This window comes from Delphinapterus leucas, chromosome 14 (assembly GCF_059928025.1).
Source record: "Delphinapterus leucas isolate spDelLeu-1000000601 "Yukka" chromosome 14, BTC_Dleu_Yukka2, whole genome shotgun sequence".
Taxonomy (NCBI): Eukaryota; Metazoa; Chordata; class Mammalia; order Artiodactyla; family Monodontidae; genus Delphinapterus; species Delphinapterus leucas.
The window spans coordinates 17,440,870-17,466,835 of NC_143142.1; the positions used below are offsets into that span (position 1 = coordinate 17,440,870).

The following is a 25,966-nucleotide window of genomic DNA, read 5'->3' on the forward strand; positions in this document are numbered from 1 at the left end:
AACAGCTCAAGACTCAGAAACTCCATCAGGCTTGGGTTCAAATCATGGCCCCATCTGGTACCAGTTGTGTGACATCCAGAAAGCTAATGAGCCTCTCTGAGCCTTAGTTTCCGTTCTTTTGGAAACTGGAGATAAGACCTGCCTCCCAGGGATGTTGACGGGATGAAATGTAATCATGGCTTTGAATCCTCCCCATACCCATCTACACAGATGTCCTTGGCCAGTCCCAGGGAAGCATTTGTTGCACGGATGATTTTAAAAGACAATCTGAAAAGTGGGGCCGAAGGAAGCCGTAGACCTCTGCCCAGCCCCCAGCTCCCGAATCCCTTCCTCCGTGCAGCTGCAGCCCCTTCCCTGGGCTGCGACCCCCTGCCCCCACTCCAGGCCCCTCCTCTAGCCACAGGAGGCACAGACACATGTTGGAGGGGGCATTATCTGTGCTTAGTTGACTGTAAACGTTTAAGCGGAATTGACTGTGTACTCAGCCACTTTCAAACACAACTAATCTTCATCGGGGCGACGGGAAGTGAAATATGTTATTGTCGGCAGCAGTAAATTACCCATGCCAGAGCTGGCTTGTGAGGCATTAAGGGCCGCGGCCAATGTACTCCTTCACCCAGCCACCACCCGCCCGCAATCCATTACCGCAAATGGCCCTGGTCACCTCCTCACCAGCCGGAGGGACGTGGGGCCAGCTGCCAGCTGCCCTGGCCTGGACCCCGCCCACCCTGGGCAGCAGGGTAAGAAGCGGGCTGGCAGGGGCCAGGGAGGTGAGGCCTGGCTTTGCGCCACTCCGCCTCCCGGATGCCTGGGCAGGAGCCGTGAGAAGACGCTTGGCCAGGGGATTCTTGGAGGTCGGCAACCAGATGAGATGGAGGCCCAGATGGGGAAAGGGATTTGGTCCAAGATTTACCTCTGTCGCCTTCTGAGCCTCAGTTTCTGCATCTGTAAAATGGAGCGGTTCATTCATTGTTTCACAGTTTTACAAATCTCTTTAACATATGGCCTACCGAGACAGCTGGATTCCCACATTTGCCTCTGCATTTCAATCTGTTGCTATGTTTTGTTTCGGTTGAAGCATAGGAAGAATATCTGACCTGGCACAGATGTGTGCTAGAAAAGGGAAGAATATTCTAATAGCCTTCTCAGATGATAATGGATATTCTACTTTGATATTAAACCAAAAGTTCTTCTGTGGCAGTTCGCTAAAGGCTAGCTGCACTATGGCACCTGAAACCACATCCATTAACTCTCAGATTCTGTTAAATTAAAACCCATTGGTCTATTTTGCACTTTGAATGGCTCTTTTACTCATTTTGTAACACTCTGCATCAGTCATTGGGAACGTACTGGTTTACTGAGTTATGTAGCTCTTCCAAATGTTGACATATTTCATGATACAATATCCAAAAAAAAAAAGTCACATTCACTATTACCACCCAGCTCTTTGGTAAGCCTTTCCGTAGGAAGCTGTCAAACCCAGAGCGGCAGGTACAAGTTCTCCAAAATTCAAATTTTTGCTTGAAAGTCAAATTTTATCATTGGCAACAAATACTGTCAGCTGACAGGCAACTTTGTGCATTTTCGAGAAAATACCTACCAAATCGCCGAGACGGCAAGGCTATAGTTTGTCTGTGTGTCATTATTTAGAGTGAAAATGATGCTCCATGAAAAAAGTGGCTAGTGCAGCTCGCAACTCAAACAGCCACATGGCACTTTTCTGGGCCTTTCTGGGTGTGCTTCCTATTTTGTCACATGGAGTATTTAAAAGATGTGTACACAAAAGTTGAGATTTTTAAAAATTAAAATTTTTATTTTTCATCAAGAACATTCTTAAGTGAAACTAGCTGTCAAATTTTTAACCAAGGGAGTGTTCAGGGTAAAAACTGCAAGCATCTCTATTCCATGTTGGTGCCAATGCCGTGATTCATGCTATGAGGCCAGCAGGTTTTATCCACCCATTACTTTTACACCATCAACACAGTGAAAAAGGGCAAGTAGGGACTTAGGATTATTATGAAAATGGTCTTGATCTCACAGGCTCCCTGAAAGGTGTCCCAGGAGGTCTGCGGAGCACACTTTGAGAACCACTGATCCAGGGTGATGATCCCTGGTGCCGCTAGAGGTGTTGGAAGACGAGGATGAAGTCTGATGGGCAAACGGTCCTTAACGAGTTGCTGTCCATCGTCGGATACCACCGTCCCTGCCCCTATCATCAGGCCGCCTCTGCATTCTGGGGGCAAGTGTCCTCCATCCCCACGTGCAGCTCCTCCCTCGATCCCAACCCTAAGTGAAGCTACTAATGGAAACCTGTTGGCTCCTTCGAGATCCTGTTCAAAGTCAAGCTCTTCCTGAACACAAGCCCTCAGCGAGGATCATGTCTCCCTCCTTTGAACCTCCTGTCCACTCAGCATCTCTCTTCCAGCCTCACCTTACTCTCAGCACCCTCATCAGACACAATAAGTCCTCAACAGAACCACGTTGATCCAAAGGAATGAGGAGATGGAAAGTGTGACTCGGCCCATGGCTGGGGCTGATTAGTGACACTGGCTAACCGTGGGTAGCAGACCAGAGGATCCCGGGAGATCCTGCTATGAATCCCAGAACATGGGCATATCCCCAAGAATTGAGCACCAGGGACCAGCACCCTGTGGGGACTGGGACAGGTGGGGCTTGGAGGAGAGGGAGGAGTTACACGTTTTCTGACGGCTGACCCAGAGAAACTGTGACCTTGATGAAACTTACATCGGGGGAAGTGGGGGGCGGTCCTTCTCGCTGTGTGACCTTTGGCGAATCACTTAACCTCTCTGGGCCACGGTTTCTGCATCTGTCAAATGAAGAGTTTAAATCAATCTCTAAGACTCCTTACAGCTCCCAAATTCTCTGAGTCAATGATACTCATGTACTAATGGTCATTGACGTTGACTGACACTCTGACCTCCTGTGAGAGGGAGATTCAAGCTTTCTGGACCATCGACATTTGAACGTAGCATGGCGTTGACATTCAAATGTTCTGTGACATCATCCAGTGATATCGACATCAAACAGTCTCTAATGCTAACACGTGAAAAGACATTATGCTGACATTCACAGGGATTGTGGCTGACACTGAACGCTCTATGACATCAGTGTGAATTGAGTGCCAGCTGTGTGCTGGTCACGCCAACAGCCAGGGGAAATCTGTGAGTCCATAAACTGTCCCTTCTCAGAACTTTCCTTTCCAGGAATCTAGACCCCCATGGTAGCACCAGAGAGTGGCTTCAGGAGACCTTAGCTGTCCCCATCTCCCACAGTCCATCCTCTTATATGAAGGATTGATTTTATCTCAACATAATGCAAAGGTAACTTCCATACAAGGTCCTATGGCCCTCTTCCAACCAGATTCTGTCCCCCCAGAACCCAGAGCCATCATTGCTGTAGGTGCAGCTCCCTAAGATTTCCCTCCTCCCTGATTTCTACCCAGAACCTTGCCAGCTGGGCCACGCTGGTGGGCATCAAGGAGAAACCAAGGCTGAGGGTGGGACCCACAAAGGGCCGTGGAAGAACGGTCCCGGGACCGTGGCTCAGCCCCCTCGTCTATCTGGCTGCAGCTGGGGCTCCTGGGGGCCTCTAGGGGCAGGGAAGGCAGTCACCACAGCGATTTCTGCTCCCCAACCCTCCTGAGGCTGTTGCCCAGACAAAGATTCCAAGCCCTGACTGGCTTTCGCTCTCAAAAAAAAAAAAAAAAAAGAAAAGAAAAGAAAAAAAGAAAAGAAATTCCTGCAAGTTGAACAATCCTTGTGTTGGATTTGGGAGATGTTATTCCTAGTGACAGACAAGGGCAATTATCTGCAATCCGCCAGCAGTTTTAGCCTAATTTCATTACTGCTGTGCAATTCTCCCTGAGCTGCTAGTCTATCAATGTCTTCCAGAACGGATTAGCGGGCACTTTCTTCATCTTCAAATGAATTTTAGCTGTCATGCCCTTGATGAATAGAGCAGGGACAGGCGGCTGACCTGGGCTGGGGAGTGGCCAGGGGGTGGCAGCCAGGCAGGTGGCCTCAGGGCCTAGCGGGAGGTGAGGTGGTGAGGGGGGACCCGGGAGGTGAGTGGAGGTGGGACACCGGAGCCGTCCAGCCTTCCTGGTCCCCTCCAGGCACAGGACTTAGGGCTGTTTGGACCCACCTAGGAGGGCTCTGCACACGAGCACTCCCTGCATCTAAGGACAGGACAGAGGAAGGGGCTCTTTCCTGGAAGCGTGTTGCCGACTGACATCAGGGGCCTTACCCCACAGCCCTCTGGGTCACCCCCTGCTACAGCACCTCAAACTTTGGAAACTCCCACTCCAAGTCTGCCTCCATAAGACCCCGTGGACCTCACAGGAGCAGAGTCCAGCACTGTCCTCTCACTGCCGTGTCCCCAGAGTCCAGCTCGTAGGAGAAGCCCTGTCAGTTTTCACTGCAGGACAAATGACTCCAGCTTCCCTGCAGCTTGGGTCGGGGGCCCGCGCAGGCCTGCCACGTGGCAGGAGCCCAGTCACTATCAGATGAGTGGCTGATGCCCCAGGGGCTGATTGGGAAGAGGGTGGCGAGGGGGGGAAGGGGATGCTTTGTGGACCACCTACTATGTGTCAGGCACTGTGCGAGGTGCTTGGCTGATGTGGCCTCAATTAATCTCAGGGAGGTGGAGCCCCTAAGCCTAGGGCACAAGCAAGTTGGGAACTGGAGAACCCAGCCTGTCTGGAATCCTCTCTGACTCCCCAGGGAGCACTGTTTTGGGAGCACTGGTGCCAAGTGAGACTCTGATGGGTGGGATGAGGCCCCGGGGGGGAGGGGAGGAGCCACGGGCAGAGGTCACATGGGACTCAGCATCAGCAACACGGGGCGGACACCACGTCTGCTTAGGACCCCCTCGTCCCCACTCCCACCCAAAGCCTGCCCTCCCCCAGTACTTATCCAAAGTCCTGGGAAGAGGGGCGGTGGTGGGTTCTTCCCTTTTACCACGTGTCTGTTCCCAACTTTCCTGGCCCGGCTCTGTGCCCTGGGAAGCTGACCTCCACAGGCTTCCCACCCTCTGGCTTCCAGGAAGGATCACCTGATCGGAGGCTGGGGGTCGAGGGAGAGGGTGAGTTTGGGGTATGCCTGCCTCGGTGTGGCATTCCTGGCAGCGGCCGTGTCCTTCTGAGTGCGGGGGCCTCAGCGTCCCCGGCTGGCTTGCACCTCTGTGTACAGAATCCCTCCACGGAACTCTCTTCACTTGTACCATCCGAGTGGGACACTGGGTACGGCTGGACGCTGCCGGATGCGGGTGGGGTCAGGGTGGGGATCTGCATGGACAGCAGCTTCCATCCTCCCCACAGCTGCTCTGTGCCAGCACCAGGCTGGGCCACCGGCATCCCCTGGCCCATTGGAAACTCCCAACTGCTCAATGGGGTGTGTGATTTCCAGAGGGGAGCACTGGGGCCCCAGGAGGCCTGGAGACTGGCTGGGGCGCCCAGTGGGGAGGTGGGGGAGTCGGGACCTGAGCCATCCTTCGCCTGACCTCTAGCTCTGTCACCTTCCCCGCCAGGCTGCGTGTGCTCAGCTCTTAGGCTGACCAGAACCTGGGACAGTGGTGGGCTCCTGGGGCTGTACACCGATGATTCCTCAGAAAGACCAGATGTTCAATTTTGTCCTTAAAAGGCAGTCTCGGTGAACCCTTTCTGCTTCCTCAGTCCCCAGCAGGCTCCCAAGTCAGCAAAGGGAAGCTGAGGCCACGAGAAGAGGGGCTCCCTCCACAGCTGCTTCCCTACTGGCCCCCTGTACCCCCTTTTCCCCTACACCTCCCAGAACTTATAAGAGAAGAAGGAAGATCCCTGACTAGGGGCAGCCCGGACCCCCACCTTACAGGTGGGGAAACTGAGGCTCGGAGAGGCAAAGGGACTTGCTCAAAGCCACCAGGAGGTCACGCAGAGCTGAGCCCCACCCAGGAAGCCGACCAGCCCTCCCCAGGGCTGGAAAACAAGGCTCAGACCTGCCAGAGCTGGCCTTCCTCCCCCGCTTTCAAGTTCTGGTCCTTTTCTCCAAGCACCCGGGAGCCTGTCCCAAGTTTATCGATTGCCAGGGCAGCCTCCACTCAATACGGTGCACTTTGCTAATGAATCTTTTCCAGATAATTGCAGGAAATTATTGGTTGGTGTGAAGTGAGGGTGGAGAGGTGGCCTCTGTCCCCCCACCTGCCCAGAGCAGCTCCTGGCAGAGTCCAGGATACCAGCCTAGACCCTCTGCCCAGCCTCCCGCCTTTACCCTCTTCTCTATGCCTTGAATCTGGGGCAGATGAACCCTGCTCCCTCCTGCACCCTGCCCAGTCCCGTTACAGAATCCTCAGCCCAGGCCTCCCACCAGGACAGCTCTCCTGGGATGCCGTGGGAAACACTGGAAGCAGGGATGTTCCCAAGTTCAAATCCTGACTTTGGCAACTACTAGCTGTGCAACAGGCAAGTCGTCTGACTTCTCTGAGCTTCAGCTGAAAAACAAGACAGAGTTTACAATCTGCATCACGGGCTGCTCCGAGAGACGAAACCAAAGAAGGCATTTTAATACTGATTTACTGTGACCTCTATGAATAGTAATAACAACTCCAACAATAGTAAACATGAAGCAGGGCTTTGCCACATGCCGGCTACTGTTCTGAGTGTCTGATAGGCGTTTTTTTTATGCCCATTTTATGGAAGAGGAAACTGAGGCCCTGAACTGAGGTCACACAGACAGTGAGAGGCAGAGACTGAATCCCTGCCTGGGAGGCCCACGGCCGTCCCACATGGTGTCACCAAGCCCAGCGCGGGGCCCGCCATGCAGCAGTGTCACCAGGAGCAAGCCCTCCACATACTCATCTCAGAAGCCAGGGGACACCAGCTGTGGGTGGGAGGGAGATAGGGGTGGGATGCCAGGGGTGGCACAGGCCTCAGAGGCACCCATGGCTTCCCACTCCAAGCCCCTTGCCCTAAAATTCAGGCTCCACCTCAAGGAGCCTGAGAGATTCATCGGGGTCCCCAGGGGCTTCCTCAGGCCCCACAGTAATTAATCATAACTGGACACTCTGGATAAAGTTTCCCATCCCTTCGGGGTTTCTCTCGTTCCCCCAGATGTCATTGAATATATCACCTCGCCAGGCTGTATATACCTGCTCCTAATAAAATTCTAAGACTTTAATGAACTAAATAGCAAATTACTTTTTTATTCAAGAATGAGATTCCATCATATTCATAATTCATATTTTATTTCAGACGCCTGCTGCTGATTACGTTACATTTAACTAAAATTAGATGATGCTCAGAATGCAATTAAGCTTCTGCCAAATTCTTTGGCCCACCAATGCCGGTGCAGCTCAGCGGGGGCCGCTAGGAACCTAATATGTAATTAGGAGCTATTTTCTAGCTGTTTTTAAAGTCTGAAAATTAGCTGCCTTTATTAATCACACAGACAAATATAAAGTGGAACCAACGCTCGCTGAAATTTCTAAAAGGGATTTTTTGTTTAATTATACACCGCAGAGGGCCGCCACTCGTCCTGCATGTTGATTTGTTGTGCACTGACATTTTGACAACTGGTTTTCAATTTGTCTGTCGTAGTTAGGCAACAACAAAGCCGACGGTAATACTTTAACTTTCAAAACCTTCAGTGTGCCGGAGAGAGGGAGAATGGCAGGCCTCGCTGCGGGGCCTGCGGCTCGGGCTCTCGAAGCCACGGGGGCCGGAGACACGGGAGAAGGATGGGCAAGGGCCGGAGGGACTCGGCTGACAAGCTGGGCGGGGAGGTGGCGGAGCACTGGACTGGGGGTCCAGAGGCCAAGGTGCGAGCCCCGCTCTGGGGACTGGCTAAGAGGAAACTCTTCCCCTCTCTGGGCCTCTGTTTCCTCCTGTGCACCGTGGAGGGGTTGGCAGCCCGAGATCCTTTAAGAAGCTTTTAGGTGCTAAAATTCTGTCTTCTTTTTGTGCCAGACCCTGTGCTAAGTGTTTTCCGTGCAGTGTTATTTAGCCCCTGGACCTTACGAGGGGGACCTTTTATTATCTCATCATACAGAAGATGAAACTTAGACTCGGTGATATTTGGCAACTTTCGCCGGCCAGCAGGTGGCCACACCAGAACTCAAACTCGTGGACTCCACGATCTGTTTTAACTACAGTATCCACCTCCCTCGCTCGGCAGCCCTGAGCAGGGGCAGCTGTCCAGCCCTCATTTCCCATTGGGTGGCTTGGACATGGTGAAGCAGGCTGATGCTGTGGTCAGCTGACCTTGCCCTTGCCCACTTGGTAACTGACAGCTCTGCCTGGAGCCCTGCTGGGGGCCAGGGAAGGGGAGTGCAGAAGGGGCTGCAGCATGGAGCAGGATAGGACCCGCTGATAGGGCCTTCAGCCCCTGAGCTCACCTGGCTGTGTGGCCAACACCTCCCAGTGACATCCAGAGAGACCTCGGGGCAGAGTGGCTGTCGAGGGGCCCGGTTCCACCCCACAAAAACAATAATGATAATAATAGCAGATGGCTTTTCCCACACGCAGGCGCCGTGATACTTTCATGCCTGCACCCTCCCACTGACACCATGAGGTGGTTCACAGCCAGACTTGGCGTATCACAACCTGGGTTCAGACACAGCCTCTGTCACTTTCTAGCCATGGAGGTCTTGGCCAGGCTGCCCCACCTTCTGAGCCTCGGTTCCACATCATTAAAGTGAGGATCCTGACAGCACCAGCTCTCTGGGTTCTGGGGAGAACTGAATAGGATAATGGGTGCTTGGCTCAGATGGAGCCTCGGCCACTGAAGCTACAAGTTATTACCCCATTGGACAGATGGGGCCGTTGAGGCTCCGCAGGGTTAAGGACTTGCCCTGAGGTGCATCACCGAGCTGAGAACTGCACCCCGGTGGGCCTGATCGCACAGCCCGTGCTCTCACCCAGCCCCCTGATGCCACCGAATGCCCACCGTGGAGGGCTGGAGAAAGGTGTGAGGACCCCCTGTGGGGTCTGGGCTGCCCCATCTGGCCACCGTGGCTATTTCCAGGGCCCCTCGGGGTGCCTTCTTCTCCTACCTCTCATTCCCTCTTGTCCCCTGGAGGGGGGTGCTGAGCAGGGCTGGAGACAAGGCTGGTGGCAGGCGGCTTCTACCCCGACTGACCCCAGGCGGGAGGAACCAGTGCTCACTGCCTGCCAAAACCAGTTTTCAGGAACCAGCCCTGCCTCCCCTCTTGCCCCCAGGCTCTCCTGATGAAAATGCCACTGGAGAAAAGGAGGGTTTTTTGGGTGACAATGAAACTGTCAATAAAATCTCAAACGCAAGGATAGGCAATGACTATTTCACTTCCTCTGACAGCTGAGACTCTGCTGGGGAAGGAAAGTGATAGGCATCTGCTGACATCGACAGCACTTCTTTTGGAGAACAACCTGCGGAACAACCCGCGGGAGAGGCCGCCCCCGAGACCTGCCTGGCCTGGATGCCATTCGGGCTGGGGTGGCTGCAGTCGCAAGAGGAGCTAGGGTCAGCCACGGAGGAGAGGCTGGCCGCCCGGACTCAGTCCGCTCATTTGTTCATCCCACGACTCCCTCCGAGCTCTGACATTCACCAGGCTCTGTGCCAGGGACCGCAGATGCAGAGACGAACCAGGAAAACCCCTGCTCTGAAGGGTGTTATGATTTCAGTTGCATCCCCCGCAAAAGAGATGGTGAGGGCCTAACCCGTGCTACCTGTGAACATGACCTTATTTGCAAATGGGATCTTTGCAGGTGTCATCAAGTTAAGACGGGGTCACGAGGGTGGGCCCGAATCCAATGTGACTAGTGCCCTTATAAGAAGAGGAAATGTCGTGTGAAGACAGAGACACAGAGAGGAGATGGCCACGTGACGACAGAAGCAGAGATGGGAGGGAGGCAGCTGTGAGCCCAGGAATGCCAAGGATTGCCGGCCACCACCAGAAGCTAGGGAAGAGGCGGGGAAGGATTCCACCTAGGGTCTCAGAGGGAGCGGGGCCCTGCTGACATCTTGATTTCAGACATCTGGCCCCCAGAACTGTGAGACAAGAAAGTTCTGTTGTTTTCAGTCTCTCAGTGTGTGGTACTGTGTTCCAGCAGCCCTTGGACGCTAATACGAGGGGCTTGCATGCCAACTAAAGAAGTAGTGAAGAGGCCCCACCCCAGGCAGGAGACTATCCGAAAAGGGGAGACCTGCTCCCTGAATGGGGGAGTGTAGTAGGACTCCAAAACTGAAAGGCCCCTCTGGGCACCTGGGTAATCCTTCCATCTGTCACCTCCAGTCCGTCTGTTCCCGTTGCCGCCACTCCCTTCCAGCCACTGCCATCTCTCACCTCCCCTTATCCCCCTGCCTCTGTAACACCACAGCTAGAGGACTCACCAAAGCACAACTGTGACCTGCCCTCCCGTGTCTAACACCCACCATGGCTCCCCAGGGCCCCTGCTTCGTGTTGGCCCAGACCCTGCTTCATACAATAGGTGCCATCTGAACACCGAACCATGTGTGCCTTCTCTGCACCTACTCCAGCACTGCTCCCCTCAGTGCCTTTGCTGCCTAGAATGCCCTCGCTCACTTCCCAGCTCAGCCAAAATTCTGCAAAGGCACCTCCTCCTCCAGGTAGCCTTCCCTGATTCCCTTCCCACACTCTAGCTGGGACACGTACCACGCCTCCCTGGGCTCCATGGTAACTCGGAACCTGCCGCTCTTTACTCTCATTGTCATTTTGCTTAGCTGGCTCTGCCTGTGAGCCCTGGAGGGCAGGGACGGGTCTCATTCACCCCTGAGACCCTAGCACCCAGCACACTGTTTGAGGTCAGGTAGTATGTCTACTTGATCCCTTGGCCCCAGCCAAACTCAGGCCTTGGCCAAGAAGCTGGCTCTGGGAACAAATGTTAGCTCAGCCACCTACACCTGGGCCAGTTACTTTCCTGCTTGTGACACTCAGATTGCCCAGGGTAGGGGGAGAGAAACTGGCTTTGGGGTCAGAGGACTTGGGCTTGAGTCTCACTTACCAGCTGGCCGGCCTTGGGGATGTCGCTTTCTCTTTCTGAGCTTCAGCATCCTCATCTGTGAAATGGGAACAGCAACGGGGCCTAATTATAGTGATTATTAACGGTTTTTGTCATTATAATGATGATCAATTCATTGTAATTGTAATGCGTATCATGTGGACTTCTGTCTCTAAAAAATCTTTCAAGGCCACATTCCCTGACCAATTCCTCAGAATTGTGGATCATACACATGCCCTTGTGAGAGTGCCCAAAGTTTCTGTTTGTCATTTAGTTCTTATAACTCTTTACATATTAATATGCCACCCTCCCAACTGGATGACATCTTCCTTACCTGTAGGGACAGTGTCATACTTCAGGGGCTTTTGAGGGACCCAACAACTGCTGGTTGATTGATCTGACCCTTCACTACCCAGGGCCTAATACAAATCTGAAACAACCTGGACACTTGAGCTGAGGAGCAAACTGCAGGGTAGAGACTGCAGAGTGGATTTGGAGTCAGGCAGACCTGTGCTTCCACTTGGCTCTGCCTGCCTCTAACAGGCTGTGAGACTGAGGGCCAGCCCTTTCACCTCTCTGCTGAGCTTCGGTTTTCCCTTCTGCAAAATGAGGGACAGAATACCCACTTCTCAGGATGTCTGGAGACATGAAGGTGCCTGGCACACAGCAGACATTAGATGAATGAGCAGGTATTGAACCTCAGAGTCCTGGGTTCCATCCCAGTGCCACTCCTTCCTGGCTGGGTGATGTTGGGCTTGCCCTCCCACCACTCTGAGCCTCAGTTTCCTCTTCTGGAGAATGGAGACAACTCCCACCACTGAGAACCGTTGTGGGAAATAATTCGGTCCTGCGTGTCAAGACTGACACGGGGAATGTGTGCATTTACTGGTGGCTGTTATTCTCTTGCACCGAATATTATGAGCGTCCAGACCTGCACTCCCCTAGGGCCAGGGCCCCCTCAAGGTCTGGGAAGTGAAGTGAGGAAAGGGTGCAGATGGGTGCTGGCTGCATCACTCCTCCCCCAACAATGAGGACACTTCCTCCTCCTCCCCACCCCCAGACTTTAGAAATACTATTTGTTCCCCAGCCCCTGGTTGCTGGGAGAGGGAGGGTCTGTGGAGGCCCTTCTTTCCCTCTGAGTGAAAATAGGATAAGAAGGGAAGAGCCCCCTGCCCTCTGACCAAGACCCTGACCCCCACCCATTCCTAAACCCAGCAAAACCCCTTTAGAGAGGTGGTCTGGAGAGGTGGGCTTGGGGATGGCCAGGTTTCCTGAGCTGAGCAGGGTAGCCACGTCGCAGGCAAGAGTGGCCACTTTCTGTCTCCCTACCTTCTCATCCATCCATCCATCCATTCATTCATTCACTCATTCACTCTTCACTCTTACCATGCGCCAGGCACTGTGCTAACCTGGGGAGGGGGCAGCAGTGAGAAGACAGCCTTGGCGCCTGCCAATTGACTGGGGAGACAGGTGATGTAAGAGCAAATGACGGCACTTTGGAAATAAAACAGAGACAGGTGGGGTGGGGTGGGGTGGGGTGGGGGTGTGCAGTGGTACTCGCTTCCATCACCATCACCGCCATCCTCACTCTCACCTGCCTGGTCCTCCCCATGTAGCACCGGGAGGGAGTCCATGTTTATTTTCCAGCTCTTGCACTGGAATGTAAGCTTCCTGAAGGCAGGCACAGGGGGCCTTACTTCCTCAGTGACGCAGACCAGCGCCTGGCACAGGGCTGTCCCTCAATCATATTTGTTGAGTGATATGCCAAGTGAATGCACAGGCACCGTGTTAAATGCCCTACACCTGTTCCTGCCAGATGAAGAAACTCAGGCTTGCCCGCAGCCATACAGCCAGCAAGTGGCAGAGCTGGGATTGAGATTCAGTTCTCCCTGAGCTCTTTTGCTCTACTGCCCAGGCCTGGAGTGGGGGTGAGGGAGGCGTGGGGCTGTAGCAGACAACAGGCCCCCTAGCTCCCCCCAGAAGGAAGCAGGTCGAGAGAAACAGTGCTGCACGTTCCATAAATAACCCGGTCCCCGGGCCCTGCCTGTGGTTTAGCAGCCCGAGAGAGTGTGTGTGTAATACAAACATCTCTAATCCCCTGTCAGTTAAACTGGATATCAGAGGAGACAAGCTTCCGAGCGGGGAGGCCTAATTGAATCGAATTGAAAAGGCGGAATGGGCGGCCGGGACGCCGGGAGGGAGCAGGCGCGCGCGCGCAGCTGCCTGGGCCTCCCCTGCCCTGGGCCGGGCAGGTACCGCAGCCCCCGCTGCAGGAAGCCAGGCTTGGCGGGGGTGGGCATCGCAGTAATGCGGGGCGGGGGGCGCCCCAGCCGCGGCACTCCGCCCCCTCCGGCCTCCCCTTTATCTGCTGGCTCTGCCATTTTCTCTCCGTCGCTGACCCTTTCTCTGTTCCCTCTGTTATCTCGAATAATGTCACTGCCTCTTTAGAATCTATTCATCAGAGCAGAAAGAAGCCAATGCTGACGCTGATAAAAAAAAAATACCATCTGTGCCTGACGGGGAAGCGCTCTCAACCCAACCTCTGGCGCCCCGGCCCGCCCCTGCCTCCCGCCGCCTGCCATTGGCTGGGGCGCCGGGGGTAATCAGATTCCGCTGGGGGCGGGGTGCCCTCCCACAGGTGGTGCCCCTGCTCCCCGGCTCACTCTCCAGAGCCCCAGGGAGATGGGCTCTGAAAGAGGTCTCAAGCCCTGGCGGTTTTCCATCTGCAGAAGAGCTTAATTTGACCATTCGGGGTTTTTAAAAACTGGTTGACAGCATTTAAAAACCAGGTTATTTTACCCCCAAAACCCAGATGTCTGAATTCTCCTTAAAAACTGAATAGAAATGTTGGGCGATAGAGGACCTACCACCCCGCAAGGAAACACCTGTCCGGAGCTGGGGGTGGAGGTGCTGCACCCTCCCCCAGGCCTGGCTTTTCTGTGTCGCCTGGCTGGCCCCTGGAGGCTTGTGAATGTGAGACTCCTGGGTGGGTAGGGTTCCTCAGAGCAGGGCTAAGGGGCAGGTGGAACACCCCAGGGTACTTTTCATGGAGCTGAAAATAATATCCTTAGGAACAATCAACCAAGGCCCAGAGAGGGAAGGCCTCAAGTGTAAGTCACACAGCATTTTAGAAATCTCCCAATTCGTGGGTAGTGCTCTCCTCAACCACATGAGGCTGGTGGGGAGATGGGGGTCGTGACTCTGGTCCCACCATACCTCCCCTCCCCGCTCCCCATCAAAGCCACGAAGACTCCTGCATCTGTGTGCTATCACATCACCCCTCCTAGAAGCAGGCTCTGGTCGAAGCTCCCTAAGGGTGTCAGGGGAGGTACTAGCATCCAATCTTCTCTCTCCTAGGGCAGGACGTCGCATCGGCAAAACCCAGCCTCGACCGGCAAGGAAAACGGAGGAAGCCCCGGGCTTTGCCGTCCGCTCAGCCACCTCCAAGCTGTCCCGTCACCTCTCTGAGCCTCAGCTTCCCCATCTCTGATAATAACAAGAGCTCCTGCTTATTGGACACTCACTCCACATACCAGGCTCCAGGCTAAGTGTTTGATGTGCATTGTTACCTAGTATTCCCACTTTACAGACGAGGAACCTGATGCTCAGGGAGGTGATGTGGCCACCCCAAGCCCCACAGCTGGAGGTGATCAGGCCACAGAACAAGGCCAGACCTGTTTGACCTCAGAGACCACAAAATAGGAATCACTGGGAAGATGAAACGAGGGCACAAGTGCAAGCTCCTGGCACGGTGAATGGGCCCTGTGGTTTCTATGGATGGGGCAACCAAGGTCCAGAGAGGGCAAGAGACTTGCCTAAGGTCACACAGCAAGCTGCCTTTTGGTTTCCTCTTCACAGCCAGAGCATCTTAGGAAGAGCACTGTACTGGCGTCTAGAGACCCATCTCAGGGCTTAGCTCCTGCACCTGTTGACTTTGTGGCTTGGAGCAGGGACTCCCTCTGGGCCTCAGTTTCTTCATCTGTAAAATGGGGCTCACCACACTTTCCTCACAGGCTTGCTGTGGGTACAGGTGGAGAGAATGATCATGACAGCATCCAGAGCCACAGGCCGTCAGGCCTACAAGGGTAGGAGCAGCTCCATCAGTCACCTAGCTTCCCCAGGGCCCAGCCCAGTCCCTGGCATGCATAGGTGCCGATTTAATATCTGCTGAATGAATACTGTCCATGAGCTCAGGGGCCAGGATCTGCCTACAGCCCTTGGCAGTCGTGGGGAGGAGGGCAACCCCTTTCTCTCTGGGCAGGGAGGATGCCCGGGGGGAGGCCAGGTGCATCCCAGGAAAGCCTCGGTGTGCCCCCATCAGCATTCATGGGGGACACCTCAGCCTCAGCCAATACATTATGTAAATGTATTGAAATGGACGTTTTCCTTATCAGATTTAAAACAGTGTGTGAGAGCAGACCCAGCTCACCTTCTGTGCGGGGGTGGGGGGTTTTGGCAGAGCAGCCTGTGAAAGAGGCCCAACTCCCCCATCTCTTCCCCTACGTGTGCAGTTAGGTGGCCTCCCCCGTTAGCCCATGAGAGTGGTGAGAATGGATGCGTTCGGCCTCCCCACCCCTTCCCGCTGCCTTGGAGGGAGGAGGGGCGGCCCAGCAGGAGAGGGAGGCCCCTTCCCTCCCCCTCAGGCTATGGCCCCTCACTTCTGCCCCCAGTCTTCAGGAAGAAGCAGACCCCTCAAGAGGGCCCAGCAGGTGGACTGGGCCATTTCCTGCGGTCGCATTTGTCACATTACAAGCTTTACCGTGGGAAAGAAACAAATACAGTAGAGGACTCCAGTTTGACTTACCAGCTGGAGCCCAAAGCCCCTCACCCTCAGTCTGTACTGACACCCCAGCCCTCTCACCCCGGTGGCCAAAGATGGGCCCTGGTCAGACCCTGCAGTGAGGGATGTCGTGTCCAGTCTGACAGATGGGGTTCAAGCCTGGGCTTCACCCGCTTAGATCTGTGGCCTTGGGTGAGTCACTGAACTCTCTCAGGGAGCATCTGTCTGCTCCTCTGCAAAATGGGAAGGCCATTCAGGCCCACGGTCCAAGACACTTTGAAACCCAGAAGCTTGGCACCAAAACTCACTTGTCGGCAGATGCAACACGGGCTGACACACTATGTGTGACCTTTACCCTTCACACCCATCGCTGCAGTCTGGAGTGGCGCTGCCCCAGATGCCACAAAGGCTGGAACATAGGATGTCTATCCCTAAAGCTGCAAAATTCTGAATTCCAAATCACATCTGGTCCCAGGGTTTCAGAAAAGGCACCGTGGTCCTGTCCTACAGACACCGCAGAGTCGCTGTGGGAATTAAATGTGACAATGCCTTCGGGGTTTAGCACACTGCCTGGCATTTTTCATGTGACGAAACTGAGGCACATCTGGATATAACAGCCAGATGTGTGGTCCTGGACAGGATTTTGGACATTTGGGGAACAACTGGGAGGAAATGTGACTATGGCCTGGGCACTGGAGATGAAAGCATACTGTAGGCACGTTGCTTAACCTCTCTGGGCCTCGCCTTCCTCACGTAAGCTGATGATTGAGACTGGCACACAGGAAGTGCTAAGACACAGCCAAGGAGCCGGTCCAAAATGAGCTGGAAGGCAGGAAGGGCGGGGGAAGGGGGCGTCTGCTAGTTTTATTTTTTTTAACAAAAAGCTTTCGCAGGAGAATAAGAATGAAAATGGGGACCTCGAGAGGCAAAGGGATGGGCCCAAGCACACTGGTATGGCAGGGCGGGCCCTACCAACCTGCTGACCTGCAGCCAGCGCCTGACTCAACAGGCTGCCAGCAGTCCATGGGAGCCGGTCTCAGGGAGAAAAAGATCCCCACCGACAGAAAGAACATGGGTGTGACTGTAGCGGCTCCTCTGTCTGCTGTGGATCACAACGTCTGCTGCCTGTCTCCCAAAGCGAGACCTCTGCCAGAGCGGGCAAATGTCCTGCGACTTCTGGCTGGTGGGGGGCGGGGGGTGAGTGTTAAACTGGCTGCAGAGGCTGGGAGCCTCTCCAAATGCTGACTTGAGAAACTGCTGTCCTCCGGCAGCCGGAGAGGGCTTGGGGCTACGTCACCGCCTCTTTGGGGAGGAAGCCAGGAGGCTGGAAAGCCAGTTGGCATTCGCTGTGTTTCTCGAACTGCGACCCCGGGGCTCTCCACCTAGGGGCTTTGAACAGACGGGGCTGTATGCGTCTAACCAGCTCTGTGCACCATTTCTGGGCTTTGAGAGACACCGTCTCTCAGCTCAGGACCGTTAAAATGAGCGTTTACTGAGCGCTTACACTGTGCCAGGCACCGTGCCAAGGGTGTTACGTGCATTTTCTCATTCAATCTTCATGAAACTCTATAAGGTGAGCATTACTATTACTTCTATCTTCCCGATGAGGAGCCCACGGCCCCGAGAGTGGACTGGCTTGCCCGAGGTCACGTGGCTAGTGGCTGGCAGAGCTGATTGGGGGCCCAGGCGAGCTCTCAGTGCCGTGAAGGCTGCAGAAATGACCTTAGGTGTCATCTAGTTCAGTGTCCTCAGCCTGGCCGCACATTCGAGTCACCTAGGAGCTTGGACAAACTACCCATGATTGAGTCCCGCCGTGATCTGTTAAATCAGAACAGCTGGGGGTGGGGTGAGGCATTCAGGGGTGGTTTCCAGGCGCAGCTGGGAGTGAGAACCACCACGCTAGGCAACGAGAAGGGCGAGGCTACAAATGCAAATCGTGTACAAATGTTATATCAAAGACAGGTGGCCAGGAGTGGGGCCTACTAGGCCCATATGGTGGCCGGTGACAGTGGCTGAGGTGAGAGCCTGCAGGCCAAGGCACGCCAGGTGGCTGCTTCAGTGGGGCAAGAGTAACGGGTTGGCTTCTGCTCCAGGAGTGACACCTGGTCCCCAGGGAGCGAGGAAGAGGGAGCGTCTCAAGGAGCAGGTAGGTTCTGGGGCCTCAGCCTCTGGACACCCTCCTCTCAGGCCCGCCTCCTGCAGTGTAGAAATGCTGCCAACCAGCCTCATCCCTGAGAAAGCGTCTTGCAACCCTGAGTGCTCATTCAAACCATATGGGGAACTTTCAAAAAACACCCAGGCCCAAGCCCCACTCTGACCACGTACATCAGAGTCCGGAGGAAATCAGGAGCCCGAGCGTGGAAAACAGCAAGAATCACAACAAACCTGTGTCCAGGCAGAAGCACATAGGGGCTGAGGGCAGGGGCTGGAGTCAGACCATTTGAGTTGGAATCCTGCCTTGGATGCTGATTCGCTGTGTGGCCTTGGATGAGTTACTCAACCTCTCTGAGCTTGTTTCCCGATCTGTAAAATGGGACTGAGACTGGCAATTATTCTCCAAGATTGGGGTAGATGAAAAGCGATGACTGAGGGACAGTGCTTAGAACGGTGCCCCACACATGGTAAGCCCTCAGTATTATCATTTTATGCATTATTTGTTTTGAAGGGCAGAGGCAGGCAACCCCCCATCAGTGATGCTAGGGTCATTTTCACATGTTAAGCTGGGGCAGATGTTCTTCCTATTGCCCTCAGATTCCTGGCAGTGACCCCAGGCGGAACCTGGAGAGAGAACCCTGGTGTGGGGGGCAGAGAGACTGTGCTCTAAGGCTGGCTCCTACTCGCCCTCCCTGTGAAGATGCTGGGAAAGAAGCCAGCTGCCCCCTAGTGGTCAAGGGCAGAAGCACAGAGCCATTTTAACCAAATCCTGCACTCCCTGCCCCAGCCCCCCCAAACTTCTCGTCCGGCCTCTCGCAGACCCAGGGCTTCCAGAGCTTCCGGTGGCAACGTGCTAGCTACCAGAGCTTTTGTATGGATTCTGCCATTTCATAGAGCCTTGACTTGCAATATAAAATTCAAATAGGGCCAGCAGGTGCCAGGCACTGGCTACCAGTGCTCGTCTCTTTCCCACCCCCAGTCAATTTTAGAAAGAAAGGAATATTCCATGACCTACAGCAGGTTTGTTTCCATTTCTTAAAAAAGTCTGCGGATTAGTGGGTACTCACGATTTGAGAAGGAAGGAAGCTTAAAATTCCCCTTTTTGGAAAAATGGGCTGGAGCTCTGCTGAGGGGATGAGAGCTTGATGTCCGGGCATCCATCCCTGTCTGGCCAGGGCCATCTGGGCAAACCCCGCCCCATCCCCCGAGACACACAACCAAGTGACCCAAAGCCTTTCTTTCCACTGAGAAAGTGGCTGGAGAAGGGACAGGACAGGAGAGGAAGGTGTGGGCAGCTGGAGACTACCAGGCCCTCCCTCTTCTTTCCCGACACGAGTGAAGCACTGTTTACTCAAGATCTTTTTATTCCCCCTTTGCCATCTTTTCTGCAAACCCCTTGGGTTCAGACTGGAAGAAGCTGCACATCAACCCTGCCTTTGGCCAACCCTCGGGCTGCAGGGTAGAAGGCAAAGACCACCACCCGGACACCGCCTGAGGGAACCCACAGTCTAGCTGGAGAGAACAGCCTGGGAAGGCTTCCTGGGGGAGGTGAGCAGAGGTGGAAGGAGGGAGAAGGCCCGCTGCTCTGGGAACCAGACCCCTGCATCTCGGATCCAAGCAGCTCTGCCAGGGAATTTGTGGGTCTGTGGGTGCTTCAGGGAGGACAGGAAAAAGGCCCTTGAGTCTCAGAGGACTCCACATGGCCCCACTGTCCGCTGGCTCCAGAGAACGTTGTACAACACAGACATGGCTTCTGGGCCGCCTGACTCACTCCGGGGACTGGGGGGCATGGCCAGTGGGAGGGGACACTGAACTAGATGACACCTAAGGTCATTTCTGCAGCCTTCACGGCACAGAGGGGCTGGGGGCCTCCCGGTCAGCGTCAGGAGCTGGGTGCCCACTGGCCGGCACAGAGGACAACTCCAGTGCCCAGGATAATCGGGAAGGGGCTTCGTGGTGGGGTGGTTTCATCTCAGAGGCCATCCAGGGCTTGCCGGACAGGGGCGTCCAGGGAGGCGGCCGTGTGGACGGAGACACCAGGGGCACCGATGCTGGTTTCCCAGCAGTCAAACCCACAGCTGGTCAGCGCCTGCTTCATGGCCTCCACCTCCGGCCGCTCCAGATCTGTGGGGAGGAAGGGCAGCAGGTCACCCCTGACAACCGTCCACTCCCTTGGAGAATGTTTGTCTCCGCTCACGGCACAGGCCCAGGGGCCGGTCTTCCTGTTGGTATGCTGAGCCTGGCGCCCTCCCCGGGAGGGTTGTGGATCCCGAGTCACACGGACCTGGCCTTGGCTCAGCCGTGGGGCCTCAGACAAATGACTTCCCCTCTCTGAGCCTCAGTCTCCTCATCTGGGAAAGGGGATAATAATGAGACCTACCCCTCAAGGGTCACGGTGAGGCTGGCATGGGCTACTGCAGGTGGAGAGCCTGGCACAGCGCCTGGTACACCACACACGCTCAAGAATGTTCTCTCGCCATCGTCATCGCCGCCTGAACTAGGTCCCCACAGTCAAGGTCTCCTGAAGTTAGGACACGGTGACTCCCTGAGGCCTGGGAGTCCCACTGAGGCGGAGGGGGCCTCTGTGGGCCACTGAGGGCTTATAGCAGAGCAAAGGGGAAAAGCAGGACAAGAAAAGGAAGGAGGAGAAGGCCAAGAAGGGGAGACGGAGAGAAAGGAAACCAAAAGGAGCAGTGACTCCCACCCCAGCACAGGGGCTGCTATAGGCCCGTTCCTCATCCTCGGCCCTGCTCTTTCCCCAGAGACTAAGAGGAAAGAGACCCCTTTCTTTTGTAGCAAGGTCAGTCCACATCATGGCCCCATCAAGAGGTGACAGCAGGGGATGCAAGGCTGGTAGGGTTGGTGGTGACAATGTCCTGGTTCCTTCTCAAGCTTGTGGGAGGCTTGGCAGGTAAGGAGGTGGTGGGAACAAGCCCAGCACCAGCCTCTCTAAATGCATTTTTCCTCCTTGAATCTAGGCAACAATCTTACATAAACTAGATTGTTAGCATCCTTATTTTACCAATGTGGCAACAAAGGCCCAGAGAGGTTAATTCACTTGACCAAGGCCATATAGCAGAGCTGAGACTGTTCAGAGGCCTCTTCTTTCTCCCAAGGGAACTGCCCAGGTGGAACCCTGCCCATCCCCTGGGTACCTGGCCTGAGAAGCGTGATGCCACAGCCCCCGCCGCCCGCGCCAGTGAGCTTGCTGTGCAGTCCGTGGGCCATGGTCACCTGGCACAGCCGGTCCAGCGAGGCATGGCCCACACCAAGGGCATTCAGATGGTGCTGGTTCATATCGATGAGCTCCTGAGGGAGAGAGGTCTCTGTTCCTGCTTGGCCTACCTGAGGTCGAGGTCCTGTGCCCGCCCTGTCCACGTGACAGCTGCTGGTTTGGGAACGCAAATGGCTCTGACTACCCAGCACACTGTCCCTCTCCACTGATAAAAGAACCTCTCCTTCCTGCAGGACGTCCCACGGGGCTAGGATGGAGCTGGTGGTGAGCACATGTCCCAGGCCTGGCCACAGAAGGCTCCGGCCATGGGGACTGATCAGGCTTGTGACCCCAGCTGGGCCAATGAGATCCCTCCCAGGGTTTACTCTGCCTCTTTCCTTGGAAGCTGCCAAAACTGGTTGGCTTCAGAGGTAGGCCGCCAGAGTTATCTTCCCTGCACATGGTCAGAGATTACAGAGAAGATGTAGATTTCACACTAGATCTTTGGCCCCTGGATCCAGCTATGCCTGAAGCTGTCCCCTCTGGTCGTGTCAGTTATAAGCCAATAAATTCCTTTTCTGCTAAAGTCTAGTTGAGATGGATTTCTGTCATTTGCAGGAAAAGAAGTCTCAAGTAATATGCCACCCTACAGCTCCCTCAGCTACCGATTTTCAGAATAAGAAGAGGTTTGTAGTTCTAACAAGGTCACAAGTGGGGGAAATTGCTAAATGTTTGTTCAGGTTTCTTTGATTATGCATAATAAAATTCCTGCCCTCCTGCAGATCAAACAAGATACAGGTTGATGAAATAACAAAGCTAACAACCCTCACTGCCCAGGCGTTCCCTATTTACATTTCATTTACTCCATCGGTGTCTGGCAAATCCCTTCAACATGCTGCTGGCACCCTGCTAGATGCTGAGGCTCTGAGGATGAGCTCCGGTCTGCAGGGAAGTTACAAATGTGGGATCTGGAGGCAGAGGGGCCTGGGTTTGGGTCCCAGCTCTGCCACTTCTTGGTCGTTTGTCTTGGGAAGAGGTCTTTCACTCTGAGCCTCAGTTTCCCCCCTTGTAAAGCAGGGATTGTAAGAGTATCTGCCTCATTGCTGTGAGGATGGAATGAGGTATCTTTCACATGATGCGTGGAATGGGGTAAGTGCTTGGCAAACGTCAGCTGCTGTTAGTACTTTCATGGTTGCATTACTATCATCCCCATTTTTCAAAGGGGAAAACTGAGGCTCAGAGGAGAAAGTGATTTGCCTAAGGTCACTGAGCCAGTAAGGTACTGAGCTGGCACGGGAAGCCGGGTCTGCCTGATGCGAAGCGTGCATCTACCCCGCCTCTGAGAGCACCCTTGGCATCCTTCCCGCCACCCACTTCTTGCCGTGTGCGGCTTGACAGCATGCAGCTCTGCCCCGGGGTCCTGGGAGCGCCTGTGTGCCATAAGGGTTGCCAATCACAGGGCTGTCTGCCGAGGCCCACCTGGTTCTCCTGCCTGGAGCCGTCGGGCAGGGTCGGGTCTGCCTCCCCCCCGCAGCCCGCCTCACACACCCCAGTACTTTTGACAAACGAGCAGACAGGCGTGATGGCCCGGTGGCAGCCTCGGGTGCCTTTCACCGGCCCCGAGGGCTGGATGGGAGGGAAAATTTCTGGGGGCCTCTCTCTGCGCCTGAGCACCAGGTGTCACGTTGCCAAGGCAGGTTCCAGACACCTGTCACATTCTGATCCAAAATCTGTCAAGGATCAGATGACAGGCTGTGACACAGGAGGACAGCTCGCTGGCTTGAGTGCAGAGCTGTCCGGGAGGCGAGCTGCACATTTCAGCGGCTGCCGAAGCCAAAAATATACACGATGTATAATCGACGTGCTGTTCTGAGGCATTCTCCAGGGGCTCAACAGGGTGTATTTTAGGCAGCACTCCATCATTATTAATTTCCTACTCGGGAGGACTGTGTTCCCTTCCTTTCTACGTGAAAGGAATTGAGAATGAGCAGGCAAAGGCTGGGGGAACGAGGGCAAAAGCCCAGAAATGAATTAGATGGAGTCCCTACACCGGGCCTGTAGTAGATACTCATTAAAAATTTGTTGGGAATTCCCTGGCGGTCCAGCAGTTAGGACTCGACGCTTTCACTGTCGTGGCCCAGGTTCAATCCCTGGTCAGGGAACTAAGATCCTGCAAGCTGTGCAACAAGGCCAAAAAAAAAAAATTGTTGACTAAAGGAATAAACAAGTAAGTCAGTGACTCCCTAGCTCAGGGCCACTCACTAGTTGGAAAACCTCAGAGAAAGTCATCCTCTTTAGGTCTTGGTTTTTATATCTGTAAAAGGGTGGCAACTTATCCACTTCACAGGTAGGTTGTTGTAGGACTAAGTGAGGAATCATTTGTGAAGAGACCTGGGAGAGTAGCAGTTCCCACTCATTACAGGGGCTGCAGACTCAAATGCCTACAGTGGGACAGGGAGGCACCAGGCAAAGAGTATAGTGGCTGTGGGTAATACTTAGGGAGTGGTGGGGACTAGGAGAAATGGAGACCCCAGGGCCACTCTCAAGGGGGTCCCCTGGGCACCTCCAGCTGACCGCTGCCACACAGCTATGTCAGCTGGGGCTGCCGGATCTTCTGATTCTTGCAGGGAAGCCAGATGGCTTTTTAATGCAGTCCATTCACTGGGCCAGATGGACCGGGTCTGGGAATGAGCCTGGGCCCTCTGGCTGAGCTGGTGGCTCATCGGGCATTGTGCTCGTGTGTTACCCACAGGGCCTCACTGCACTCTTAAGACACTCCAGTGAGGCCACGATTCAGACCTGGGCCTGAGGAAATCCAAAGCGTGAGGTCTCAACCTCTACACTAGAATTAGGCACAGGGTGGTGGCTGGAGTATTGACAGTGAGAGAACAATTTTAGACCATGTCTGATCCACAGCATGCAGGTGAGAAACAGTTACTGCATGAATAGATGCACTTAGCAAACATGACGGGAAGCGGCCAGGGGAGAAATTGCTCCTGGACCTATGGAGGACTGTGTCCTTACATGCATGATCCCAAACCTGGCCCGTCGTACTTAGCACATGCCACGCACCGCCCTCAGTGCTGTCTGTGTGTTCACTTGATTATTCCGAATCACCTGGGAAGAGGCTTCAAAAGAAGGCACGCTTGCTCACGGGTGCACACATGGGTGCCCAGGCCCGGCCTCTGTGTTTTAGCTCCCAGGGATTCTGAGCGCAGATGGGGCGCCCCTGCCTGGGACAGCGCCATGGGTGAGGGACCCCGATCCTGCAGGCGGGCTCTTACCTCCAGCACAAGGTAGTGCTCTGGGGCCGGGGCCGCCGTCATCTCCCCCAGCAACCGCTCGCACTCCAGGGAAATGGCATCTATGGAGGTCAGGAGGGGGGCCATGATCTCTGGGAACTGCAGGGAAAGGGATCGAGGGCCCATGAGGCCTGGGGGCTGGCAGACACTGGACAGCTGCTCCAGCACCAGGGCAGGGGGAGGAGGTGTCCCCAGGGCCCACACCCACCCTCTAAGGAGACCCCCTCTCCTTCTGGCCTGGTCCCCGCCTTGTCCAGTCACGCTTGACCCAAGCGGGGGTTCTCACTGCAAAGCCAGCACGTCTAACAATGCCTGTTCTGCCTCCCGGCAGGGGTATGGACAGACGGTACCTTCCCAGGTCCCCTCCACCCCACCCCCCTCCACTAACCCACGAGGCAGAGGGAGGGCTTGGACACCCAAACGTGAGTGCCGTGGCCCTGCCGGGAACCCGCCCAGGAGTGGAGCCAGTGGCACCTTCAGCAGCCTGCTCCTGACGCCGGCCACCAGGGCCTTGGTGCTGCGAGGGACTTTGGTGTTGGTCAGCAGGATCTTCAGAGCTGGTGGCCTGTGGGGTGAAGAGGGTCCACAGTGAGCCCAGGACAGGGCAGCTGGGTCAGGGCTGGGGGCCCGCCTGTACTCCGCCCCACCCTGACCCAGTGCAGGAAGCAGAGGCCCGGGGAGGCGACGTCAATGGCAGGCTGGAGACAGGTCCAGGGAGCATGGGTTCCTGACGCCCACCCCGGGGTGCCCACCACCGCCTACAGCTGCCTCCCTGCTTTGGCCCCTGAGCGGATGGACATTTTCCTTTGGCTGGTGACTCACTCATTCATTCATTCAACCTCGAGCAAACATGCACATGGAGGGCCTGGCATGCATGGAGTTAGAAGTACAAAGGGTACAAGAAGGGGCTGAGGTTCTGTCCTGTGGGCCACCCCAGGGAACTGGAGAGGAGCGTGCTGGAGATTCAAAAAGAAAAAGCCACAGGACCAGGGATGGGTCATGGAGGGGGCATGGGGAAGAAGGATGCTCCAGTGGGCACAGGAACGCGAGGGGAGGGCAGCCTTATGGGAGAGTCAGGGTCCCAGCACTCTGAGCCAGTTCTTGCCCTGCCTCGACGGTGCCCAGACCAGTGGCCCTGGTTTGATACTAGGTGTGGTTAGAGGAAGTCAGTCACCCCAGATGGGAGAACGGAGGGCCTGGTGGGGCCACGGTCAGCCGGCTCTCCAGCACGACCCCGTCGTCCTCATCTGCCCTCTGGGCTTTCTAATCCCTCCTAAAGCCACAACCCCAATTGTCCTTGTGGTTGGCTGTCTTTGGGGACTTAAGCCACTGTTTCTTGTCATCCCAACCTGCCTTTCAGAGCACTGCTCCAAGGCCAGGGACAGAGCGTGGAGAATTTGGATGAGCTCTAGCCAGAGATAGCTGGAGACAGGCCCCTGATACGTTTATTCGCTTTTCTTTTCACAGATCAAGATTGTAAAATCCAACAGGGCTGGAAAAGGCTGTCAGAAACCTGCTTGATCTCACCG

General features: G+C 55.0%; 1 protein-coding gene across 7 annotated transcripts in view; it reads right to left on the reverse strand.

Moving 5' to 3' along the window:
• Positions 1 to 393: 393 nt before the first annotated feature.
• MVK (mevalonate kinase) overlaps positions 394 to 25,966 on the reverse strand; it is a 39,346-nt gene continuing 13,773 nt past the window's right edge. For 4 of the 7 annotated variants that reach the window (XM_089894586.1, XM_089894588.1, XM_022550771.3 and 1 more), the window contains 4 exons: positions 24,912 to 25,002; positions 24,420 to 24,536; positions 21,077 to 21,230; positions 19,771 to 20,045 (listed from right to left, as the gene is read on the reverse strand). In XM_089894586.1, coding sequence (XP_089750712.1) covers positions 19,894 to 20,045; positions 21,077 to 21,230; positions 24,420 to 24,536; positions 24,912 to 25,002 — 514 coding nt within the window. In that variant the 3' untranslated portion in view covers positions 19,771 to 19,893. Of the gene's footprint in view, positions 2,828 to 10,990; positions 11,046 to 19,770; positions 20,046 to 21,076; positions 21,231 to 24,419; positions 24,537 to 24,825; positions 25,003 to 25,966 lie in introns of those variants that run through there. The other 3 variants (XM_089894587.1, XM_089894589.1, XM_089894592.1) reach the window with 2 other exon arrangements.